This window comes from Rhea pennata, chromosome 8 (genome assembly GCF_028389875.1).
Source record: "Rhea pennata isolate bPtePen1 chromosome 8, bPtePen1.pri, whole genome shotgun sequence".
In the NCBI taxonomy this organism is placed as follows: Eukaryota; Metazoa; Chordata; class Aves; order Rheiformes; family Rheidae; genus Rhea; species Rhea pennata.
Genome location: NC_084670.1, coordinates 25,772,879 through 25,797,652, shown reverse-complemented (window position 1 = coordinate 25,797,652; position 24,774 = coordinate 25,772,879). Strand labels below are relative to the sequence as shown.

The following is a 24,774-nucleotide window of genomic DNA, read 5'->3' as shown; positions in this document are numbered from 1 at the left end:
ACGACTACACTTTCACTCTAGGTTTCACGTGCACCCTCCCCCCGCCCCCCAAAAGGCAAATTATGCTGTGCAGAAAGAATGGAATTTCTCTCAGAATCACAGAATAATTGAGGTTGGAAAGGATCTCTGGAGATGATAATCTAGTCTAACCCCCCCCCCGCTCAAGCAGAGTCACCTAGAGCACGTTACACAGAATCGCCAGGCAGGTTTTGAATGTCTCCAAAAAAGGAGACTCTGCAGCCTCTCTGGACAACCCGTTCCAGTGCTCTGTCACTCTCTCAGCGAAAAAGATCTTCCTTATACTCACATGGAACTCTGTGTTTCAGTTTGTGCCCATTCTCTCATGCCTTATCGCTTATCGCCAGAGGCTCTGGCCGGCCTCTCCCTACATTTCTCTGCAAACACCAGGCACTAAAATTAGTTTGGGCCTTTTAAGTCTAATAGGATTGACATGATAGACTTAGGTTTAGGGTGTAAAAGGCAGGCAGCTATTGTCCCTTTTTACCATTTACTTCATGCTCTTCAGAGTCCACTCATTTCAACATGTCAACAAGACAGCTTTCATTCTCATTCAAATCAAAGCAAACATTCCCTAAGCTACTATTAATTACATAGGAGAAAGTCGGTTAAGATAAAGATGTCAAAGGACAAATGCGCACACACACACCAGTATCAGAATTCAAGTTTTAAGTAGTAAAATCTTAGGGGAGAAAGGCAGCAAGAAAAAGGTAATATTACTTGTCAGCAAGGAAAAACAAGATTGAGATTCACTTCTGTGTACGGTAGAATCAAGCTATGCTTTATGCATCTGCCATACACTATACTTCAGGACCTGACTAACATTTGGCTTTAAACAATTGTTTGTAAGAGTAGTAAGCAATAGCCTATTACCAAAAACTATTATACATTCACAAGTACCTGAATTTTTATTGCACTTTCTTTAATTTTATGAAATCTCTTCTTTTCAATGAATCCCCTGACTCTAGCCTGCACTATGATAATATTCTTCCGGGTTTGTAAATAAGATGTTCTTTGACATTTCACAGTCAAACGGGATCGGTAGCATCGCTGTAAGACAACTGCCGCTTTCTTATATCTCACATACTCTGAACGAGTTTTACGCATTAAGTAATAGGCTTGCAATGTAATAGCTGCTGTTTTAAGTTGAATGAATCTTCCATGATGTACAGCCATTTGAAGAAAAGACTGAATCTTTCTTGCAGCTCGTATTTCTCTTGCCATTTTTCTTGCTTTCATTCCACGACAGGCAGACTGAATAGTTATTATTGCTTGCCTTTGTAAAGCATATTCCGCTTGCTGTAAACGAGCCATACGACATGCTCTGTACCACCTCTGAATAGCCACTGTTGAACTCCGAATCAATTTATAGCGAGTCTTTGTCCTTTGGCATCGGAACACAGACTGAATGATTATTGCTGCCGCTTTTTTTGTGAGAAAACGCTTCCTTTGCGCACTCATTTGTAAAAATGACTGAACACGTCGTGCAGCCACAATCATTTTATGCAACTGCCTTGCTCTTTTAGCACGAAAAGCTGATTGAATACAAAGGATAGCCCTTTTTACTTTTGCATAGTTTTTTGCATCAGCTTCTTTTGCCATTTTGGCTCTGAACCTTTGTTGTATAACTCTGACAGCCCAGTGCAACTGTTTATAGTACTTATGTTGTATATACATGCGATAACTGGACTGTATTATAGTTGCTGAGACATGCATTATTTTCAGTTTCTTTCGTTCCTTCATGCCTCTGTATGATGCCTGAATAACAAGAGCAGACCTCTTAACTGTCAGATATTTATTTCGTTGATTCTTTCCTTTAATGTAGAATCGGTAGTAATTCTGTATAACAATAGCTGCAATTCTTATATTTTGATAGGACCTTTTACTCCTGTGCATTCTATAGGCTGCCTGGATTTTCCTAGCAGCTAAGTGCATATGCTTAATATTCTTCCGCACTCTGATACCTCTGTATACAGCCTGTAAACAAACAGCTGCTTGGCAAAGAGAAAGATGCTCCCGAGTATGCTGTCTTGACAAAATCAAAGCTCTGTATCTTCTCTGTAAGACTGTAGTAGCTGCTTTAAGAGAAAGGTATCTTTGACGTTCCCTATATGCTTTAAAATTTTTCTGAAGAATAATAGCAGCACAATGCATTTCCTGATGTTGTTTTTTTGCCCTTCTGTCTCGAAACGCCTTCTGAATACAAATTGCTGCTTTCTTCAGTGAAGAGAAATGCTGTACTGCAATATTCTTCAGGTTATTGGCTCTGTACCTCTTCTGTATTAGTTGAGCTGCCCACTGAACCTTTCTGTAGTGGTGACATTGCTTGTACATCCGATAGTTTTTTTGTATTGTAAGTGCCGCCTCATGTCTTTTCTTCAAGAAGTATCTTGTTCTCATTCCTCTAAAAGCAGCCTGAAGAAGTAGAACAGAATTGCACAACTTTAAGTATATTTCTCTCACCTGTTTCCTTTTCCTGTAAGCACGATAATGCTTCTGTATGATTACTGAAGCAAGCCTGAGAGCATGATAGGAAATATAAATTTTACGCATCCGTAATGTTGCTTGGATAACTGTAGCAGCTCGATGCATCTGCTGTATTTTTTTCCTGACCACAAAGCCTCTATAGGCAGATTGTATGATAACAGCAGCATTAAGAAGAGAGAGGTATTTTTGACGTTGATTTTTTGCTAGTTTTGTTGCTCGGTATTTTCTCTGAATTGTAATAGCAACTATCTTCAGGGAAACAAAATGTTTTCTTTTCAGAAAAGTTCTAAATCTTCTTTGAATAAGCTGAGCAGATGCACTCATAGTTCTTATAAGTCGTCTTGTTTTCATACCACGGAATGCAGCCTGGATACAAAGTGCAGCCTTTTTCACAATCATATAGTTGCGAACCTGTACGTTTCGTTCCTTACAAGCACGGAACCACTGCTGAATCCGTCTAGTTGCTACTAACAATCTTCTGAAATCTCTTCGTTGCCTGTGCATTCGATAATAAGACTGTATTACCACAACTGAGCGATGCATAGTTTTCAGGTCCTGTCGAACTTTCAGGCCTCTGCACGCAGCTTGAAGGATAATAGAAGATTTCTTTAGCTCCAAGTACTTCTTACGTTGTATTCTGCCTAAACAAAATGCTCTATATTGTCTTTGAATTATAATTGCTGCCATTCTCATTGCCTGGTATCTAACATTTATGCGATGCATCTTAAACATGGCCTGAATAGAAATAGCTGCTTGATGCATATGGTGAATTTGTTGTCTAACTTTTACACCTCTATAAATAGCTTGCATTTTAACTGTGGCTTTCTTTAAAGACATGTATTCTTGCTTTTGACATTTAGCATGCATAACTGCACGATAATGCCTTTGAATCACAACAGCTGCAGATCTAAGTGCTACATACTCCTTTTTTACCAGGTAAGATCTGAAGGCTGCTTGTATAACTGTAGCGGCTTTGCTTAGTTTGCTTAATTGTCTCCTCACAGTCATCCCACGGTAAGCAGACTGCAAGACTAACACAGCAGCCTTTCTTTTTAGATAAAGCACACGTTGGGTTTTTTTCCTACAGTAAGATCTGAAGTACCTCTGAATCACTACAGTTGCTTGTCTTAGTTTCTTGAATCTTTGTTGATTTAAATGCATTCTGTAATAGGACTGAATAATTGTTGCAAGATTATGCTTCTTTTGAATTTGCCTTCTCTCAGTTTTCCCTCTCCATAGGGCCTGGAGACATACTACACAGTTACGCAGCTCAACATACTCTTGCCGTTGTTTCCGTCCCGTAACTCTGGCTCTGTAATGCTGCTGGAGAGTTAGCGCAGCATGGCGGGTAAGTCTGAATCTTTTCCGAGCCATAAATCTTCTGAAGGCAGACTGTAATGCAGTCGCAGCAACGTGCTGCCTTTGAATCTCTTTTCGTACTTTCCAACCACGAAAAGCTGCCTGTAAAGAAAGCACGGCTGCTCTAGTGGTTAAGAAGCTGAGTCGTTGCCTGTTACCAATCTTGCCGATTCTGTACCACCTCTGAATCACAACGGAGGCTTGAATCATTGCCTGAAATTTCATTCTCGCAGCATGAGCCCTAAAAGCAGTCTGAATTGTAATAGCAGCTATGTATTTAAGTTTAAAAGCTTTGCGCACTTTGTAGCCCCTGTAGGCTGCTTGTAAGCACACAGTTGCTTTTTTAATCTGCAAGAATTCCTGCCGCTGACAGAGCTGCCTTCGGTATGCACGATAGTGCTTTTGAATGACGACAACAGCATGGTAGATGCTTAAATAACGTTGCCTGTCCCTTCTCATTCTGTAGTGTGCCTGGAGAAATATTACCATCTTCTTCCACCTTCGTACTTTTTTCCTGATGAGATAGCCTCGAACTGCAGCTTGAACTTTTATGCAAGCTCCCTTTAATTTCCTATAATCTTCTTTAAGTTGAAGTACATATCTATGAGATCGATATCTTCGCTGGACGTACAGCACTGCCTTCCTTAATATACAGTACTGCTTGTGTGCTTGTCTCATTCTTACAAAAGCTTGAATCTTCACTATTGCATTTTTTAAGTTTTTAAATCTCTTTCGGGCAACATAAGCACGGTAACTTGACTGAATTGTTATCACAGATCTTAATATGCGAGCCTCTTTTCTAGCTTGCATTCCTCTGTAGGCAGACTGCAGGACAATAGCAGCAAGACGTATCCTCTGGAAGGAGGAAGCTGCTTTTCTAGAAGTGACATACGTCCTATAGCGACCTTGAATTACAGAAACAGCATTTTTAATCTCTTTGTATCTCTTTACTTGTTGGTATTTTCTTACATGTGATTGCAATGTAATAACAGATTGTTTGATGTGTAGAAATCTTAGTTTCTCTTGTTTCATTCTCCATAATGACTGAATAATGCAAGCTGCTTTTGTTTGCCTGTATTGTGTACGTGCTTTCATGCCTCTAAACGCAGCTTGGAGAACTATTATTGCCACACGTTTTTGCAAATAGTTTTCTCTTTCATTTTTTCCTGACCTATAAGCTCTGTAATACTGCTGAATTCTCACTATTTTTGTCCTATATTCCAGGTAAATACGTCTTGCTAGTTGGCACCTGTACCAAGCCTGAATCTTGATAACACTTTGTTTAACATGAAAATACTGCTTCAAATCTTTGTGCATCCTATACCAAGACTGTATAACAAGGGCAGCTCTCTTTCTTTTAGCCAGTTTTGAAGATTGCCATTTTCGGAAACAAGCCTGCAATACTAATGTAGCTTTAATTTTCTGTTGAATTTTGTGCCTTCTCCATCTTCTGAATGCAGACTGAATAGTAAGCGTTGAAGACTTTAAGAGTTCATATCTTCGCTGATCTTCTTTCATCAACTTAGATGCACGCAGATGGCTCTGAATTGTAATAGCAGCCCAAACAATTCGTTTATACGAAGTAACGGACATCACCATCCTTATCCTTGCTTGTACAAAGATAGCATAGTATCTCAGCTGTAAATATCTCTTCCTAGCAGAGTACCTCCTCCAATAAGCCTGCAAGAAAAACAGCAAGTTTACTAGTTTCTCCACAACATCTAGGAGTTAAGCCTCATTTTGAGGACTACTATCCTAGGACTTCAGACTTCTTTCTTGCTACTTAACCCATAGGAACATAGGTCTAGATTGCCACGTAAACCCAAAAGCCGAATGCTTGATTTTTATTTTTTAATTTCTTTTTAAGCAATTTATATGCTGGCACATGGCTAAATTCATCCTGGCAACAAAGATTTCCTCTTAAACTACTCGATGATTCAGTCTTTCTTTAATCTCTACTCCAAAGAGAAGTCTTAAAAATATCATATTTGGTTCTGAGTAATAGCAGGAAAGTTAGCCTGAGAAACCGAACTGATTCTCCAATTAGTAACTACTAATAACTATTAACTAACTCCTGCCATCCTGAAAGCATCTGCTGCAGGTGGCATAACATAAGTACTTTTTTTAAAAGCTTCTTCAATAATGTTCAACAGCTGCAAAGAGGCAAGCCAGTACAATCTGATCAGTCTTTACATTGACCAGCTGAAGGGCCAGTGTTTAAGTCTTTTTGGTACACCAATACAAAATATTTGGTAAGAAAGAACAATTATAGTTTAACAGCCCTAGGGTTTATCTCTTTAGAGAGAATTAGTAATAAAGTTAGCAAAACGCCTCAAAAGGATATTAAAAAGTGTATTAGTTTAAGATGACATCAATTGCTGCAAGCAGAACAAATGACCCTGAACAAGTCTTTATCTCATGGGTTTCAAGTGGTCTCCTTGTTGTGTAATCTTACTTTATATCATATTACCTGAATGACTGTGGCAGATTTACTTCTGGCTTCCTCCAGTTCTGCCTTTTTTAGATTTAAAAACTTCATCCTGGCTAAGTATCTTCTCCAGTACTTCTGGATGAATACTACTGCATTCTCTTTTTTAAGGATGCGTCGATGAGTCAAGAACTTGACTGCAAATTTTTGAATTATCCGAGCAGCTCTGTCTCTTTCCTACAAAGAGTCAATTTCCAGTGAACAGTTAGTATGGAATTTTTTACTCATATTTTTGATCTATTAATATAACTATCTGAAGCAATCTCCCATAAAAGTTATGCTTGCTAACATCACAATTTTTCTTCACTCTACTAAAAGAACTTTTCTGATACAGAATATTTATTTCAACTCCAAGCTCTTTGTAAATAGGTGGTATTACTTACAAATCTGCCTCTTCCCCCCTTGATCATTCTTCCCCTTTGATGCTAGATTTCTTCAGCACTCCTGAGGAATTCAGTTTTAAGCCTCAATTTTATCCATACTAATTCAATCCATCTTAGTGGAGTGTGCTAGAATGCTTTACATTTAACTTTTAAATAACAGAACATACAAACATAAAGACAGTCATACCAGATGAGACTGACAAGCCTATCTAGCCCACAGTTCTGTTTGCACATACCAACCAATGCTTTTATAGTAACCCAGAGACCGTAGTAACAAACTGATGTACTTCAGGGTAACAGGAAAAAGCAACTTGCAGATGTAATTGTAATATCTGAATATACAAAAGATTCTTGTCAGAATCTTACTACCAGTATTGTGCACATGGCAAAAGATCTACATGCACAGTACAAGATTAAATCTACAGTTAAGGAACTTACTGGAGAACGAAACATACCACCCCCCCCCTTCTGCAAGGGGCATTCCTAAAATATTTCACTTGAAGACTCCTCCAGCATATAATAATGTGATCTAATTAGACATAGCGGCCATATGATCAGCTTTAAGATCAGCTTTAAGAATGCAATTCAACTCAAAATACTTTGGTGAAGTTTTGCTCCTGAGCAAAAATATTAAACCCACCTAGAAGTTTAACGTTTTTATACTGGAAAGAGTAATTAAGACTAATTCAAAATGAACAACCCCCCCCCCCTTTTTTTTTTTTTTTAAGAATATTTGACTTGGGGAAAGGGGGTGATGTGCTCAATTGAGAACATAAAAAAGAAACCCTGGAAAAAAGTAGCCTTTAACGAATGGAATTACTCCAGAATAGTCATTAACTAGAACATTTTTACTAGAAGATTACACTAGCAAAAAGGCAGTATGTTTTGAAAACAAAAAAGGTGCTACTATTAATTTAAATGCCAATATTATTCTAATAAACCTGTACACTCCAAACAATGAATTTATCTTCTTTTATTTAGTATCCCTCAAAGTAGAAGCTATCAGTATTGTACAGGCAAACACCTGAGATAGTTTCAGTTCCTTTTTCAGCCTGTACTTCCTCCAAGCAGACTGAATTAATCGAGCAGCTCGGGTTTCTTGCCGAAGATCTAGAAGCCGCGAACACAGAAACGACAGGTAGGTAATAACAACCTATATAAACACAGAACATAGCAAGTTAAGAAATACATAGGAGAACAGGACACATTTAAATCAACTCTAGAGGCATATTACCTTCTCATCAGGAATTGTATTTGACATGTCTGAGTGATGAACCATTGCAGGTATTCCACCTAGGTCAGAAACTGCAGCATTGATCAGCTGAAAGTTTTTCCTTTCATTGTCCAACAGTTCCTTGTATAGGCCTGGCATAGCAGCTGCTTTGCAAAGAAGCAAAATCATTTGTCAAATCATGTTAAGCTGAAAAAGAAGTATCATTAATATGAATCAAATAACTCACCTTGGCCAAACATTCCTTCCATAACATTTAGAGAAGTATCAGACTCTGACGAGGAGGAGGAGGAAGAGTTTAGTTCCACCATATGAGTTCTTGAGCATTCTACTGTTTGAGTTGTACGTTGACACACAGATTCCAAAGGTATATAGCAGGGATGATAGTGATGAATCAAATGACACAAAACTCTGCCATCTGAGAAACACACTGTGAAATTTTCCACCTGTTTAACAAAACACAGTAAGATAAGTTTCTTCAATTTTTGATGCCAGGTAATTGGTGTAAACTGGAAATAGAATTTGTCATGTAGTAACGTGGAAAATGATCAAGTATGGCTTACACAAATTTATTTAAACAAAGTAAAAAAAATGAGACTAGTGTTTTCCTTGGACATTCATTATACAGTGACATACAGCTGCAAGAAATCAGAAACAAAAGAGATGTCAATGACTCACAGTAAATCTCCACAGGAAACAATAAAGAAACCAAATAAAAAACAATATTTCTACAGGGAGGTCACCAAGAAACTTCTGTAGATAGCTTTGCAGTAATCACTGTTATTCAGAGCAGAAGTAAGTTCTGAACTTCTGGCAATCTTAAGTGCTCAATTTTGTCCTTTAGCAAAATTAAGAGGCGCAGCTGTATTCTGAGCAGAGACAAGTCTCCAAACAGAGTTTTTCTTCTCAAAGAGGACAACCAAAAACACATCTGTTGTAAACATAACATCTCTAAAGAGAGAAATGTTGCCCCAAACATTACTTGCCCCCTTGCCCCAAACATTACTTTAATTCTCACACTTCCTACAAATTATGAAATTTTATACACAGTTTTGGAATGAAAAAACAAAAAATTCACAATACCACCGTATTCAAACAAAAAGGTGGTATTTCAAAAAGGCATTTTTATGCATCAGACCTTCACTGGGAGAGGAATTGTCCCTTTATTCAAGTTTGTTTAAAGGGAGAGCTGCAGGTAAACCCACAGAAAGCTGGTTACTCCAAATCAGAGCAAATTAAGTCCAAAATAACACCTAAAACCAGTTACCATTGGCCATGCATCTGATAACTTTAAGACTTCTGCTCTAAAAAGAATAAACATTCTTATGACTGCAAAAGATACATTTGCAGAAATGTACACAAAAATACTTACCTTGATATTGTAAAATCCACAAACAGCATTGACCCAAGCCATCAACAGCTCCACATTTTCACCGTAACTTTGAAACGAGGTGTTACTATTGTTATCGTCTTGCCTTCGACTGTGATTTGAAAAAGACTTAAGAGCATCTAATTTGGTTTTTATTCTGTGTGCATTCTTTAGAAACTCGATTTCTTCTCTTAATTGTTCTACATTAAGATAAACATCCACCTATCACGGAGGAGAAGGAAAAATAAATAGATAAAGAAAGAAAGATTTTATTCGCATCACCACCAGCCTGATATGCCACACACTATAGCAACTAGATAAGCCAGCTGGATACAGAGGCTTAAGGCATAGCATTTTAAGGAGTAACTACTCTCACTTAGCAATGTAGTATCTGCCATATTGTCAGCATAGATCCCTGTGACCACTTCAAATAAAGAACTTACACTCACATTCCCATCCTTCTGTGGGAAAGTTATAGATCAATTTATTAATCTCTGATAGTTCTGCAGTATGATCTTTGGAGTTAGTGCTTTAGAAATACTTAATCATATCTGCATTCCTGACTATTTAGTAGTCAATTTCTACCTCAACTTATATCTTACTTTATTTTTCAGAACTTACATTCCATTTTGGATTTGTCAGCTGGATATTCCTTTTCAAAAGAGTATCTGACTCAAGTAAACTCTTAGAACAGTCTTAAGCAAGCTATTTGCGCTTCCTTCTAATTAAATTTTCCTGTGACTTTGCCATTCCATTATGGTACACCTAAGGTAACTTCATCTGCATTTCAAGAATTTCTCTTTGACTGTTCAAGGCAAATAAAAAAAAAAGCACATAAAGAGCTATAGCTTCAGAGCTTCCTCTGTAGTTGTCTGTTAGTGTGACTTCACAATTCTGATAACGCACCGCATAAGCGTAAGCTTAAAAGTTAAATTTTCCCCCAGAAGCAGTGCAAATATACACCAGAAGAAAAAAAACACAATTAAAATGATATCTAAAGTATATTGTTAGGGAGCAGTTAACAGGCAATGCTTTCACAGCACTTTGAATATACAAAGCAAGTCCTTCCAGTCTAAACTTCGATTAGCGGAGGCTCCACAGACAACGAGGAACCACTGAAGAACAAGTACTAGAGGTAATGAAAACGCTTAAAAAAGAAATGGAACAGTACCTGGAAAGCAAAGACAATTTTCCACAACAGTGCTAAAGTTCGTTCTCTATGTCTGTCCACAATATCCCTGGAATCAATTGAAGCACCTATCAAGTAAAACAAAGAATTAAAACATTCACTAGCACTTAAATGCACTTAAAATAACTCTGATTTCTAGCCCTTACCGCTTTCATCTTTTAATTGAATTCCTTGCTCTTTAAGCATATTAAGAACAATATCAACATTATGCATCTTTTGAAGACGACTTATTGCAGGAACTCTCAGATGTTTTGAAAGATTCCAGTTTTGCGTGAGAAGTTCCATTGTTCTCCTGAAGAAAAGGAATTTCACAGCTTTATGCCTTATATTAAGTATTATATAAAGAAAAAAATAAATAGTTAACAATGTATTTATTACAACGCACACAAGACGAATGCCACATTGTAAGTCCACAGCCAAATTTGTTACAGCAAAATCAAATTCATCAAGTGGAGTCTGAATATGACTGACAGGTAGTCCCAGGAAACTGAGATGTCGGGAAAGGTCACCTTCACCACTCAGGAAGTCTCGAGAAAATGCCAGCAGAACGTCTTTGCTACTCTAAACAAGAAGAGGAAAACAATCTTAGCATTGCAATACTTGTTAAGTATTTTGTCAAGCATAGCGCTGGTCCCCAAAACTGCCTTGTGTATTTCTTTGTCTGCTACTTCAAAAAAGACACTTATTTTCTGTATGTCTAACTAGTTCATACTCCTTTAATTTTCATCACATCTATCAATGTGTCACCAAAAGCACCAAGTCCAAGAACACTACTCTCAGTTTACGTAGTACAAACTCAAGGAAGGAAGGCTTTACCTCAACATAACAACAAATATTTGTTAATCAAGAAGTTTGTGACATGTGTCACACAGTCTTACTTATGACAACAAAATATTAAACTGCAAGTCAGTTTTTTGCTTAAGATCAGCTATAGTATGCTTGGGTGGCATTTAAAAATAGTGCAGACACAGCTTTAGATAGGGAAGACAAATAACGCAAGATAATTAAGTCCTTCATACAGAACCAACACCTCAAAGCTTTCTTGGTACATTTTTTCTATAACTGCAAGATCATGTGTTGAAAATGTTCATGTAAAAGGCTGAATAGCCTAAGACTTGTTAGAAAAGCTGCATTTATCTAAATACAATATAAAAATTCTACATTCAATTGTAAAACAATGTTGGAAGAAGTCATCAAATGTCAGCTCTCTTACCTTGAACTCTGCATCCTTGCAGAACAGGCAGGGGTCATGATCAATGATTCTAGACTTTTTGGCACAATCCAGAAAGCAAACTAACAGCAGCAATTTTTTCAGTGTGAATTTTGATAAGGCTTCTTCGTGGCCTAAAAACATAAAACCCATTAAGTCACTGTTCTATAAATTCAAAATTAAGTGCTAAAAACAACCTGTTTGAATAAGTAGTAGTTACCTTCTCGGTAAAGGTGAGGCACAGTGGGATGTCTGTATTCTGCAGCAATGTCCGGGTTCCAAAGCACGCGATTAAGAATAAACATTGCTAAACCCATAACATCACTATTACTCTCCAAAGATATCAGTTCTCCATAAACAGTCTAATACAAAGGAAAGGAAAAAAAAGCAGAATCATTAAAATATTCTTAATTATGGAGGGTTTTTCTGAATAACGTGCACTACTGAAATCACATAGGGGTAAATGGCATAGCTAGCAATGTTAAAGCAATTGGTCAGCAGTCTCTAAAATCAATCAAATTTTCAAGTCAGTCACTAAAGGATCAAGCCAAAAGAAGTTTCAGAAGTAAACCTCATCTAATTCAAAGACACACACAATCATCTCCATTTGCAGACTCAGTCAGGAACTCCCTTGGGAAAACTGCAGTTTCTTACAGTTTAAAGAGAGAAACCAATACTAAACCAAAATAAAATTTTAGTCAGGGAGTTAACTTCCAGTTTGCCTGACAAAATATTTTGCCTTTTAATAGGGTAGGCACTTTGTCAAAGTAAGTCTATTGTAATAAGTTAAAAGACAGGGCTGCATGCTATAAATGAAATTAATCTACCTGGATTATTAAAGCAACAACAACAACAAACAAAACAAAACAAAGAAACAGAAAAACCACCAAACACTTGTAGTTAAAATAATTGTTAGATCTTCATAAATTTTTGATTATAGACCATAAATTCTATGCTTACCTCCAGACCTATACGCAGCCACAAAGGGTTGTAAGATAGAAGCCAGTTAAGGACTTTCTGTCTTTCTCCTGCAAAATAACATCTTGTAAGATGACAGACAACAAACATTTCATATTATAACCGTGTGGTTTTAGATTAAATCAACTTCATATACAAATATCCCTTCTTCTGCTTACTAGAAAATACACAAGTCTTTAGTATACTTACCTACATCTTTCCATAGATGTCTGTCTTTACGAACCAGCAAACGTCTACTTTCAATCTCAACTTCCAGCTTCTTAATAGCTTTGACCATTGTTTCAGAGGTAAACAAACGGCAAGCTGCACGTCGTAACTTATTCAGCCTACGCTGAGCGGTATAAGCCTTTAGAGATACTTCATCTTTTGTTGGTGCCTTAGGAACACTGGTTTTATGATGGTTCTCTACTCCCAAGATAAGAGCAGCTGCATTTACTGTTTAAACACACACACACAGAAAGAATGCCTTTATATCTCGAACTAACATTTTGTTATTTTATTCGCACTAAATACCTGCTGTCAAGCCCACGAACTAGTCAAGTATTAAATACCATAATGCTTATTTCATAAACAACCAGTGCTAGGAATTCTGTTCTAAAATAGATCCTACCTTCTTCAGTTTTTTATATTCAATATAAAGGCAGAGGAAAAGGTACAACTATACTATCAATTTACTACAGTGGCAGATACAGTGATTTTTAGCAGGTGCGTATGGTCTACACACCCGCTGAGGGCTGCTGCAGCTACATGTTCCCACATATATTTCTTGTTCCAGTGCATACTTCACACATAGCTGTGCTGTATACTGGGCTTGGTGCAAACAAGCTTGCTACCCACACTTACTGCAATGGGGGCAATAAGATACAGAGTCAGAGGGTTATCAAGTTCTGCTGGAATGGACAGCACTCCAGAAAAAAGTTTAGCATATTTCATGTTTTCTAGCACTGAAGCATATTACCAAATATTTGGTTTATAATTATCACAGTCTGAGGTGGAACACTGAACAGTGAAACACCTGATATAGAAATAAATATTTAAAAAACAAACAAAAAAACTACTCTTATGTAAAAGCTCTGTTCTACATATAGTAAAATGAGAGACTGAGGAAAGCACTAAGCTCGTACTTCTAGTTATATTCATTAATACTAGTAACGCCAATTATACAACATTTAAGAAAATTCAAGGACAAAGGGTAAATTCTCATACTTTACCTTGTGAGGTGTTTGTTTTTACACTGAAGTCATCAGGAGTAAGTATAAAATTTAACCACCAGGTGAAACCTCGTTGTTGCTTCTCCTTCCAGCGTTCATCATAAAACATATTTTTAGCAGCAAAAGGCATTGGATGTCTAGGAATAACTTAAAAAAGAAAAAGAAAGAGTCTATGAAGGAGAGACATAAACATAAGAGTTCTTCAAATGTTTGATAAGTGATATGCATCTCACTATAAAATATTACGTTTGACACTCCATTTAGCACTATAACAGAAAAACAGAGGTTAGAATCTTCGGTGACTTGCATATCATTTGTGCTTGATTGTTAAATCAATTCCAGCCACAAATTATGGATTTGATTATTAAAGCACTTTGAATAAAAACAAGATTGCTGGAATTTCTGCAATACACCTTAGGACAAATTCAAGTTGAGCTGGATGACATCCAGGAACAGCCATTTTATAGATACATTTTCCTGACCAGAATGGACTTAGTATTACCAACTGTGTGAAATTATTATATTTCTAGTAGCAACTTTTTTTCTTCTGGCGCAGAAGCATTTCACTAATCACCATCAGTAAACTGGGAATACATCTATGATATGCAAGTTTTTCACAATTTCTGCTTACACTGGAGGGATGCGATATTTACTTTCAGCCGACCATGCATATGAATAGTTGAAATGCAGCACGAAAGGTATGTATTTTTTCTACTAGATATTGTTTTGTTTGAGGTACTGTCTCTTATTCCACCCCAGCTCTACTCAGTTGGTTCTTGCCGAGCACAAGCAGTACCAGTACAGTAACCGTGACATTCAGTTCAGCAAATATTGTTTTGCCACAAAATACCAGAAGTCTGCCTACCTGTTTTCAAAGGTTTCACAAATGTCAGGTGAGACTGAGCCAATCCAGCAATAAGTTTACTAGTTCTGTTGATATTTTTAGATGCTTTCTGAAGAGAAGAACCTGTGAGCATTGACATACAAGTATCAACAACACACCTCTGTCAGTGAAAGTCAATGCATCATCAAACAGTGAAATATTAATGTTTTAAATACTGTTAAAGCATGGCAACGGAGTAATTCCCTATGAACTCATAAAACACCAGTAGTTTCTCATTTGTGATTGAGGAATAAAGTTCAGCAGAGCAGTCTGACTGCAACTAAAAGAAAAAAAAATAACAAAAGCTATTGTATCTCACAGTTCTTTCTTATACTAAGGAAACTTACCATTTGCAATTTTTTTCTCCCAACAGATTTTCATCCTTATAGACTATTAACTTTGACTGGGAATAGGTTCAGTACTACCCCAGGGTAGGGGGGGAGACATTAGGGAATTCCTAAATCATTAGCTAGGAAAAACAACCCACCATTAAGGTGCAAGCTTGCACTCGCAGAGACTCAATTCACTGCTCTGCATGTGTTTATAACTCTGAGACAAGTCATATTGAATTGCAAATCCTCATTCAAGATAACAGCACACTGGTTATCAGACGTTCTAGATCAAAATCCGAGTATTGCTGAAACCCAAAATGGTAATACAGTGGTAACACGATCTCATCATAATATACTGCACTCATTGCAAAGCTTCACCTTGCTCTAAGCTAACCAGCATGAATCAAGTTAAAACACAGTATTTTAAAAATCCTCTGTTCTGTGATTGGGTTTACCCAATATCATATACCACCTAGTGGTAAAAGTGCTTATACCAAATACAAGACCAAAATATCTCTGCTTTCCAAATTCTCCTCTCAATGTGTAAAAAAACCCACGTTTCTAGTGCAACCATTTGGTTGTGTTGACAGGGAATAAAGGCTTAAAAAAAAAATGCTGTTACAGATGGACTGTATTTGTTGCCTGACACCCCCGACAAGATGTTACTTCAGAAACAAGAAAGAGAGATCGTAAGTTACAAGCTGCACTCTCCTGTTTCGCTGAAGTAGTTTTTCCATAAAACATTTACTGCTACAGAAGAGTTCAATCAAGTCTTTTGTACAGTTCTAATACGTTTTAGGTACATTCTGATCAAACATAATAAAACTGGACCTTAATGATTAGGCAAAAGATGACATTTCAGTTATTTTTTCATAGAGGAATACAAGTTTTCTTTTTTGCTCAGCCTTAAAAAATGTCTCCATATGCAATCAAAGGAAAACCTGGTTATATTTCACAAGAAAAACAGGCAATAAAGAACATCATACTTCAAAGCAGCCATCTCTGCATTTCACAACCAGGATTAAAAGATACCTAAGTCATTTTGGGCTCACAGAATGCTTCCTCATCCAGCCCATCCTTACACCAATAGATTAATGGGGATAAACTTACAAATAAGCTGTTTTTCCTGTTGTTGGACACTGACATGGTGAATTTTTATGCAAGCTATCTTCAAAAGCTTCAACTCAAAACAAATTACTGAAAGCCCCAGACCACAGAACAAAGTGGAAAATAAGAAATGCAAGAAAATTCAATTTTAAATACTCTCTGAGCTCCACACTAATGTCTTCAGATAAACTAACAAGTCTTTAAAAAAAAGAAAAGAAAACAAACAAACAAAAAAAACTTCAGCAGCAGCTGAAGTTATAAAGGTAATAAGGGTAAAAAGCCCCTGCAAGCCTAAACTTAAGCATACATTTATGTTACAGTGCTTGGCAAATATGCCCCATCACACAAAAGGATGCCTGCATTTCAGCCACACGGGACAGAAACTTATATAGTCATTGACCAATTCTATCGGAGGCTGTTTAACTCTTTTAACTCCTAGTAGGATAGCATATGTTCTTTTATAGGGCCTCCAGTGGAAATCCCAATGGCTGCAAAACTAAGCTTCCAGACAACTGAACCAAAGCAAGCAGCATATGCTATTTGGATCTGAAAGCCCTAAGGAAGTTTTCCTAGCAGTTATACTGCAGGGACTGCATGAAGATTCTGCAAATGAAGAATGGGATTCTGTAACAGAAAGAAGCATTTCTTGTATTCCAGAGCATATTTGGGAATGGAACATTCTGAAACCCCAAATACACTTGTCCTGATCTTCAGGTAACCAAGTATTTACATACAGCACAGACCTACACAAGGCTAAGAACAAGTTGATTAGAGACAGTAGAAAGGAAGCAGCACAAAATACAGACACAGGAACTACATTTTTGGAAAATATGTCAAGAGAAATCCATTCAAATATTTGTAATAGTTAGTGTATATATGACACAAATGAGACTTAGACAAATCTTGCGGAGGGAGCACAACTCTCGTAAACAGCAGATCCGCTTAGGAGCTGCCAGACACGCACCCTCAGCATTAATAAAGTTTCCAAAAGAATAAAGAAAACTTGAAGCCCATTATATAACCACAGTTTTGACCCAGCTGTCAAATTTGATGCAGGTCATATCTAACAAATTGCACAGACTCACATATCAGAGCTATGAAATGCGCTAGACAGTTCAGTTTGCTGCACAATTTTCATAATTGAAGGCATTTTTCAGAAAACAGTACACAATGTAAATACTGCTCACCCGCTTGCTTTCTCTGTGCTACTTTCTCTTGGCTTGTACGTTTGAGTGCTCCTGGTCTAATAGCAGTATGTGTTTTATTGGCCACACTAGACATAAGAGTTCTTTTTGTTTCAACTTCTTCCACGTATGCTGAAACTGTAATCCTAGCATTTTCCAGATACACTTCACTTTTCCTCTTACGACGGGATGAAGTTGATCCAGCAGGAGATGAATTTACTTTATCATTGTGACATTTATTTTCAGCTGAAATAAAACCTATAACTGGAAGATGTCTAGATATTTCTGCCTTTGTACATACAGGAACCATGTTAGCACATTCCATTACTGCACTGTTGAGGCATTTTCTAGATTTTGGCTGGAAAATTTCTGTTCCTTTTCTTTCAACAGCATCAGGCTTATTTTTAATGACAGTAGCAGAAAGGACTGGACGTTTTTTTGGTTGCTGTCTCTGAGAACAATTGCAGGTTTGAAGTTCCCCTGTAGAAGGAAATCTGAAATCACTTTGTTTGGGTTTGTCATAATGAAGTACCTGTGATTCTTCATTATGTGTCTCAAAGGCGTCATTTAACTTGTGCCCTGTACAGATACGTACTCTTGTCTGTATGTCTCCATTTTTTGCCCATTTCAAAGGCAGATATTTCTTTGTGATATAAGCCTCTGTAGTAGAAGATATTGATGCTGCCTCAAGTTTGGGAGTCTGTGACTGCACATCTGACAAGGTGTCTTTCACAAACTGATCGGGTGACAGAATTGGAACAGGCTGCTCCATTGCAGTATCTACGCTAACTTGGTAACTGTCTTTTATAAAGGAATCTGGACTTAAAATTTTCCTCATGCTTAAAACGGATGCAGACTCTGAATGTTCAGGAGTGCAAACTGGTGAAAGTGTACAATTCATTACTTCATTATTTGAAATTGGCAGTTGTACTAATCCAGTGGAAGAACTGTATGCACTTTCAGACTTTAATTCTTTACGGTGATCAAGAAATTTCTTGATGTTACAGCTGTCTACTTCAGGTAATAACTCCTCATTTACAGCTGCAGCAATGTCTGAGAACGTAGTAGATCTTCTCATTGAAATTGGTGTACAAACAGCATCATGATGTTCCTCTAGCATAGGTGCAATAGGAGATATAGGCAGCTTATTTTCTAGGCCAACAAAGGAGTCATTTCTTGGGGATATGCTACTTTGCAGTGTATTCTGATTTTCACATGATTGAAGTGGGCTTCTAAGTCTATTCACCCTCTGTGAAACTTGAAAGGTTTTATTAACATTTTTGACCTTTGAATTTCTTTTCCTAACTCTTGTTGAAACAGCTGTTTCCGAAGTGTTTTTCCTTTTTATGTTATCCCAAAGACTCTTCTGAAAAAAGGATAATGAATAAAAGTTAGCACATTGAGTTTCAACATACTTTTATATACAAAATGAACATTATTAGTATATGTTTTAGTATTCAAAGTCTAAAAATACTTTTAAAAGAGCACCTAGCCATATAGCACATAAAGGTACGAAAACATGTTGAAGGAAGTGGGTTTGTTCAGCATAGAGAAGAGAAAGCTTGGGGGGGAAGGGGACGAGGTTTAATCAGTCTTCCAATACCTAAAAAGTAGATATATATTGTTATAGATGCAATAAGAATGCACGCCAATACAACAAAAGGCAACAGGTACAAGTCGCTTGTGGGGAAACTCCATCTGGATACAAAGAAAATGAATTCTTCACCATCAAGAGAGCTAAACATAGGAACAAGTTGCCCAGAGAAGCTGTAGAGCCTCCCCCACTGGAAATACTAAAGATTCAGCATGACAGGGCCCTGGATAACCTGATCTATGGCTTTGCTTTCAACAAAAGGCTGGACCCAACAATCTCCGGATACCGCTTCCAATCTAGACTTCTTATGATTGCAATAAACTGGTATGCACATCAAAACACATCAAAAGAACTACAGTAAACAGCATAAATAATAGAATTGATAATAATAAATGAAAAAAACCTAAAGTCAATGCGCCTAGGCCAAAATTCACCATAATTTATTGCCAGGCTTGAAAACAGTTTTTTCCAGTCACATTTTGGTTTTACTCTCCAAGGTCTACTACACAAGTAGACATTTTCTAACCCAAATGAACAAATTTCAAAACAATGGACACTCCCACAGACATTTATCAACTATTAATTTGTTGTCATTGAATTTTCTACTAATAAAAACAATATCTGTTCCAACTGTGCCAAAGTAGCAAAATTAAACCCACTCACCTTTTTCTTCACAGGCTGCTCAGCAACACCCAGGAGCACAGCTTGATGTTTCACAATGCCATTAATAACAAAAGTTACCAGTTCTCTAACTTTTCCTTCTTCTAATGGTGTCCATGTTATAGGAACAAAGATTCTTTTTCCTGACTGTTGGAAAGAAAGAAAGGTTTAATATATAGCACTGAAATACACTGATGCAACATCAAGTATTCAGTAATCAAATGAAATGAGAAGCAACACACAAAAGTTGTGTTTAGTATTTCTTATGGTGAGAATATATAATTGTTAAATGTCCATTTTTCCCTTCTCTGACATAAATTTAAGCAACTTCAATCAGCAATATTGTCTTACTAAAAGGGCATATAATTTTTCATGTAATTGTAATTGAAAACAAGCAAGAGTACATAAAAATAACATGTAATAAAAAAGACAAGTTATGGAGTAAAGGCAAGGAAAAGAATGGACACAATTTTTGCACATAATAACCAATAAAGTCCTCTATAGTAATTTTCAGAGAATGGTATTTGGACAAATAATTATAGCTTAATTCTCAGGATCTTAACTGAAACTAAATACAAGAGTCAAACTTTTTTCAGTGCTCTACTGATATCAATACTAACAGACTTGCTTATAACTCAAATGTGATCAGAAAGAGAATATGAAGATGACCAATCTTTTGTGCATTTGAATTAACAAAATTCCATCTCTTTAGGCAGATACATTTAATGAGAATATGCTAATTAGTTAAATACTAATTTTGACAGGTTTGCTGAATACATATTGAATAATTAAGTAGTACAGGAACATTGTTGCAAGAGATCTCCAGAGTCTTCCTTCTCCTCTCTTACGAAAAGACTCTAGAAAGTCTAGGGAACCACAGATACGTTTGTCTAAGTGTTTTTTAAAAAACCTGCTCCTGATTGGATTAACTGTTCACTGTTTATGTTCCCTCGGGAATTTTAATTAAGATTTATTCCCAAATTAGGCCTGCTTTACTATCTATTCTAGCATCTATCAACATGAAGAGCAAGGAATTAACACTCTGTTGACAACAACTCTCTTTTTTCCAAACTGATCTCCTACAACTTTTTAAGTAATTAACAAAAAGAAAACCCTCTGATTCTGCTGTTTGTTTTTCTTCGATCTGTCTACACAATTGAACAGTCTATATAAATAAAGCCCACATTACCTGTTAGACCTATTCAGTACTATGCAGAGATTAATCATTTCTTGTATCTTACAGAGATCAGGAAACCATCTGCCCCCCTCTCCCCCTGCCACAATTGCACTTTAAAATTAGGATTACTGCCTTAATAGCCTACAATGCCCCAAACCTTCCCCCTGGGTCCAGCTGCCCTGTCAGGTGCACTAAGCACAATACCTGCAGGCTTTCGTCATCAGGTTGCACCTTTACTAATTTCAGAACGTTCCCACTGTATCAAGATCATCTAGAAATCTAATTCTGTTATCTAAAACACAATATTTTTTTCCATTTAATGTGATCTGAAAGACCTGAAAGCAATGAAATAGAAATCATGCTTCAATATGTACCGAAAATACTGACTTAAACTGAATCTAAACCCACGCCATTACTGACATGCTACTGAAGTTCAATTCGATACACAGAAGTGTACGGTATTTTCCTTTTTAACTTGACCCAACCTTACGTTAATTTGGCCTAGCCCAGTTTCCAGTTGTCACGTTATGACTGTCACTCGAGGACACATCACCAGCGTCTCCGCAAGTTTGCCTCTATGAGCTGCAAAGCGCAGCCTGTCAGCGAAACGGAATTGGGAACGCTTGCCATGATTTTCTTTTCCTGACAATCTTAAAGCCATTCCAACTACGAGCACCAAGAGCCTCAGCGGCGGTGCTCGTTTCGGAGGTACCGGCTTCCTATAGACTTAGTGCCTCACTCCGAGGCAAGCCGTGACTTTCCCGGGGCGGGGGGGAATGTCTGCAAGCCGTCAAAGTGCGTTAAACCCGCGCAGTGGCTCCCACTGCTGACAGGAGAACGTGGCTCCAGGAGGTGAGGGAGCTACCCCACGAGCCTCTGGCCCTCTCACTGCAGCCCCTCCCCGCGCCCTGTACCTCTACGGAAAAGCGGCCATGCTCGAGGCTGAAGCCCCTGGCGGCAGCTGGGAAGCGATCGACGGCCACCTCGGCGTCCTCCGCGTTAGGGTTGTCGATGCCCAGCAGTCGAGTGCGGGAGGCGCCGACGCGCAGGCTGCCGAAGCTGAGGAACGGCGGCCGGGCGAAGTGGCTGAGCACCAGCACGGCTTCGCCCTCATCCTCCTCGGCCTCGCGCCCGGCCCAGCGGCGCCGCCGGGGACTCGCGGCGGGGCTCAGCTCCCACGCCGCCGCCCCGTGGAATAGCCCCGCGGCCATGCCGAGGGCAGAGCAGCGCGAGGCAGCCCGCAGCGGGCTCCGGCTCTCCACACACTCACAGCACCCCCAGCCCAACGCCTCACTAACGGCCGCGCCTCCGTCCGCCCGTTCAAATCCTGCGCCGCCGCCAACCGCCGCGCGGGCCCGCCCCTCGCGCTGCTCCACCAATTAGGGCCGGGCGTTTTATTTAAACGGCTCCACCGCGTTGCCGTGGTGACGCGCCACGCGTGGTCGTCAGGAGGCGCCGCCGCGGGGTGGGGCGGGACTCGGCGCCCGCGCCGATGACGGGAGGTGGGTGCGCCATGGTCTTCCTCCGTCCCCTCAAATCCGCAAACCTTTACGTAAAAAACCCCAACCCTGTACCCAAATGCAAAACGGCAGGTGGAGCCAAGTAGTTTTCTAAATAAATTTAATTTGGAAAATATTTTAAAATAAAAAGTAAAATGAGACACGCACAAATATGACCAAAAAAAACCCTGGTTTTATCTTTGATGAACTTCAAAACTGAATGATAATATGGAGCATTCCATGCTATTAAAAATTAAAAAGGGGAATCAAAATCTAGAACAAGCACTCTTGCAAGAAACCTTGTGAAGCAAGCAATGTTAAGACAGAAGAGTTTTACAATACTTTTTCATAACAAACAAAATTACATATAGGACTGAGTACTTCTACATTTACAGTACACTTCCTATCTTTTCTTTACAGCAAAGAGATTTCCCTAAAAAGACAACTTTAAAGACTTCCATCTAAAATACCAACCTATACAGACCACATTTAAAACACAGTATTTCATACACCAGTGACAAAATATTGAGTTTATTTTCACGTTATTCTTTTGTATAAAAGGATCAACATTGAAACATGAACAGAATGGTGATGGGAGATTTCAAACAATTTGCCATTGTTACTTTTAACACATCAAATCCTTTTATATTAAAACATTTTTTATGAACTAAGAAAAGAATCCTTATGGGTTGAAACAAAATGTCTGCCCTGCATTACATTCTGCCAGTATCATTCTTCAATATCTATGATGAAGCAACCAAATCACTGTAAGATATCATTAAAAAAAAAGTCAAAAGGACCTACAGATGTGTACCCCATCCCCCTTAAACTTTAGTCCCATTAAGAACATGCAGTCACGGATGTATTACGCATGTATGCTCAAATTTCAGATCTTTTTATTGTTTCCAAGGAAAAAAAAACCCACAGATCTGCCACAGCCTTCTTAGAATACGTCTGTGTTCCTCTGCACGAATTTCTAGACAGAAGTTCTCTCCATTTTAAAAACTTAACGATCATCTATTCTTAGCACTTGGTAACACATTTAATGCTTGATCAAGTATATTACGAGGTAATTACTTTGAAGCATTCTTCAGACTTTTTGGATACCCCTTCACATTTGTTAACAGGCAAACAGGCTTAGCTCTTTGACAACAGCAAACAAATCTCTTGTCATCACATTGTGTTTTGACATGATCTATCTTTAAAAATAACCTCCCAAATTACAATCCAGACTAAAGTAGCAATATATTTTTAAGGAAACCACAATCTAATGGAATATACATCACCACCTTTATAATTACTGACGCTGTTCAGCATAAAAAGAACCCATGAAAGCCATACCTCTTTAAGAAAAGTGTCAGTGCTCAAGGAGAAAATTCAAATATAAATACATAAAACTGAATATAAAATCCACTTAAAGAAATAAGGGCAGTGACCCCATCAACAACCAGAAATTACTAAATTAAAAGAGAGAGAGAGAGAGAGAATTCAAATATTTAAACAAAATGCAGTGCAGTAAGTTCTCAGAACCATGTAGGAGTTCAGAGTACCAACACAGACTCCTCTCCTCTCCCCAAAGGTCAGCTGGAAAAGATTAAGTTTTTGCAATGTGCCACTGATCACTCTTTAAAGATAGACCTCTTTCTTCCTTCTTTGGCAGTAAATGGTCAACTGAGTCAACTGCTGTCAGATAAAAATACAGCTTTTATTTTAAGAGTTCCCTCCAAGTTAAGAGGACATGCACTATTGTATGAGTGCATATCCATATTAAAATGAGGTACCAGACATCTAAGGAGTTTTGACCTATGCAGCTGTGAGGATCAGATCTCTATCCTTCCATTCCTGCTCTCTTAAGAGGAACTGACCTCCATCAAGCAGAGAATAGCTGCTCGCACATACTAAATCAAATACCTGCCCATGAAAATTTACTTTGCTCATATATGAACTCAAATAGACATAAAGCCATTAAGATTTATAGCTCATGGTATTAAAAAGATAAAAAACTATGTATCTAACACTTAAATTTTCCTATTCTCTTTCACTGCCAACTGGCAATGACCCAGCCTGACCAGCAGGTAAAAACACTAACTAGTCTGGTTATCTGCAAATAAAAGAGTGCCAAAGAACTAGCAGATCATTTTTTTCCAGGAATGACTAGTAATTCTGGTCATCCAAGCACAAAAGTTAGTGCTTGTTTTTCTGAATAACAAGCCCTTTTACAGTCTGTTTCTCTCTGGGCACCCAAAAACCATGAAGCACTTTGGAAGATACTGACCTTAATGCCTTCTGAATAATCGACTGAACTAGAGAAAAAGCCAGTATTCAGAGTATATATAAAAGGCACAATCATGAAAGACTTTAAAAGGACATTATCAAGTAAATGTGCTCCAAATTCCATTCTACTAGAGTGCCTTT

General features: G+C 37.9%; 1 protein-coding gene across 1 annotated transcript in view; it reads right to left on the bottom strand.

Annotated features, from left to right (window-relative positions):
• ASPM (assembly factor for spindle microtubules) overlaps positions 1-22,071 on the bottom strand; it is a 30,759-nt gene extending 8,688 nt beyond the window's left edge. The window contains exons 1-18 of the mRNA XM_062581533.1: positions 21,775-22,071; positions 19,687-19,830; positions 17,433-18,795; positions 14,789-14,890; positions 13,924-14,070; positions 12,902-13,147; positions 12,695-12,762; positions 11,955-12,096; positions 11,738-11,868; positions 10,910-11,085; positions 10,671-10,816; positions 10,507-10,592; positions 9,339-9,557; positions 8,196-8,412; positions 7,970-8,112; positions 7,760-7,888; positions 6,335-6,529; positions 919-5,544 (exon numbers count right to left, since the gene is read on the bottom strand). Of these exons, the coding sequence (XP_062437517.1) occupies positions 919-5,544; positions 6,335-6,529; positions 7,760-7,888; positions 7,970-8,112; positions 8,196-8,412; positions 9,339-9,557; positions 10,507-10,592; positions 10,671-10,816; positions 10,910-11,085; positions 11,738-11,868; positions 11,955-12,096; positions 12,695-12,762; positions 12,902-13,147; positions 13,924-14,070; positions 14,789-14,890; positions 17,433-18,795; positions 19,687-19,830; positions 21,775-22,071 (8,577 nt within the window). The remainder of the gene's footprint in view (positions 1-918; positions 5,545-6,334; positions 6,530-7,759; positions 7,889-7,969; positions 8,113-8,195; positions 8,413-9,338; positions 9,558-10,506; positions 10,593-10,670; positions 10,817-10,909; positions 11,086-11,737; positions 11,869-11,954; positions 12,097-12,694; positions 12,763-12,901; positions 13,148-13,923; positions 14,071-14,788; positions 14,891-17,432; positions 18,796-19,686; positions 19,831-21,774) is intronic.
• Between the last annotated feature and the right edge of the window lie 2,703 nt (positions 22,072-24,774).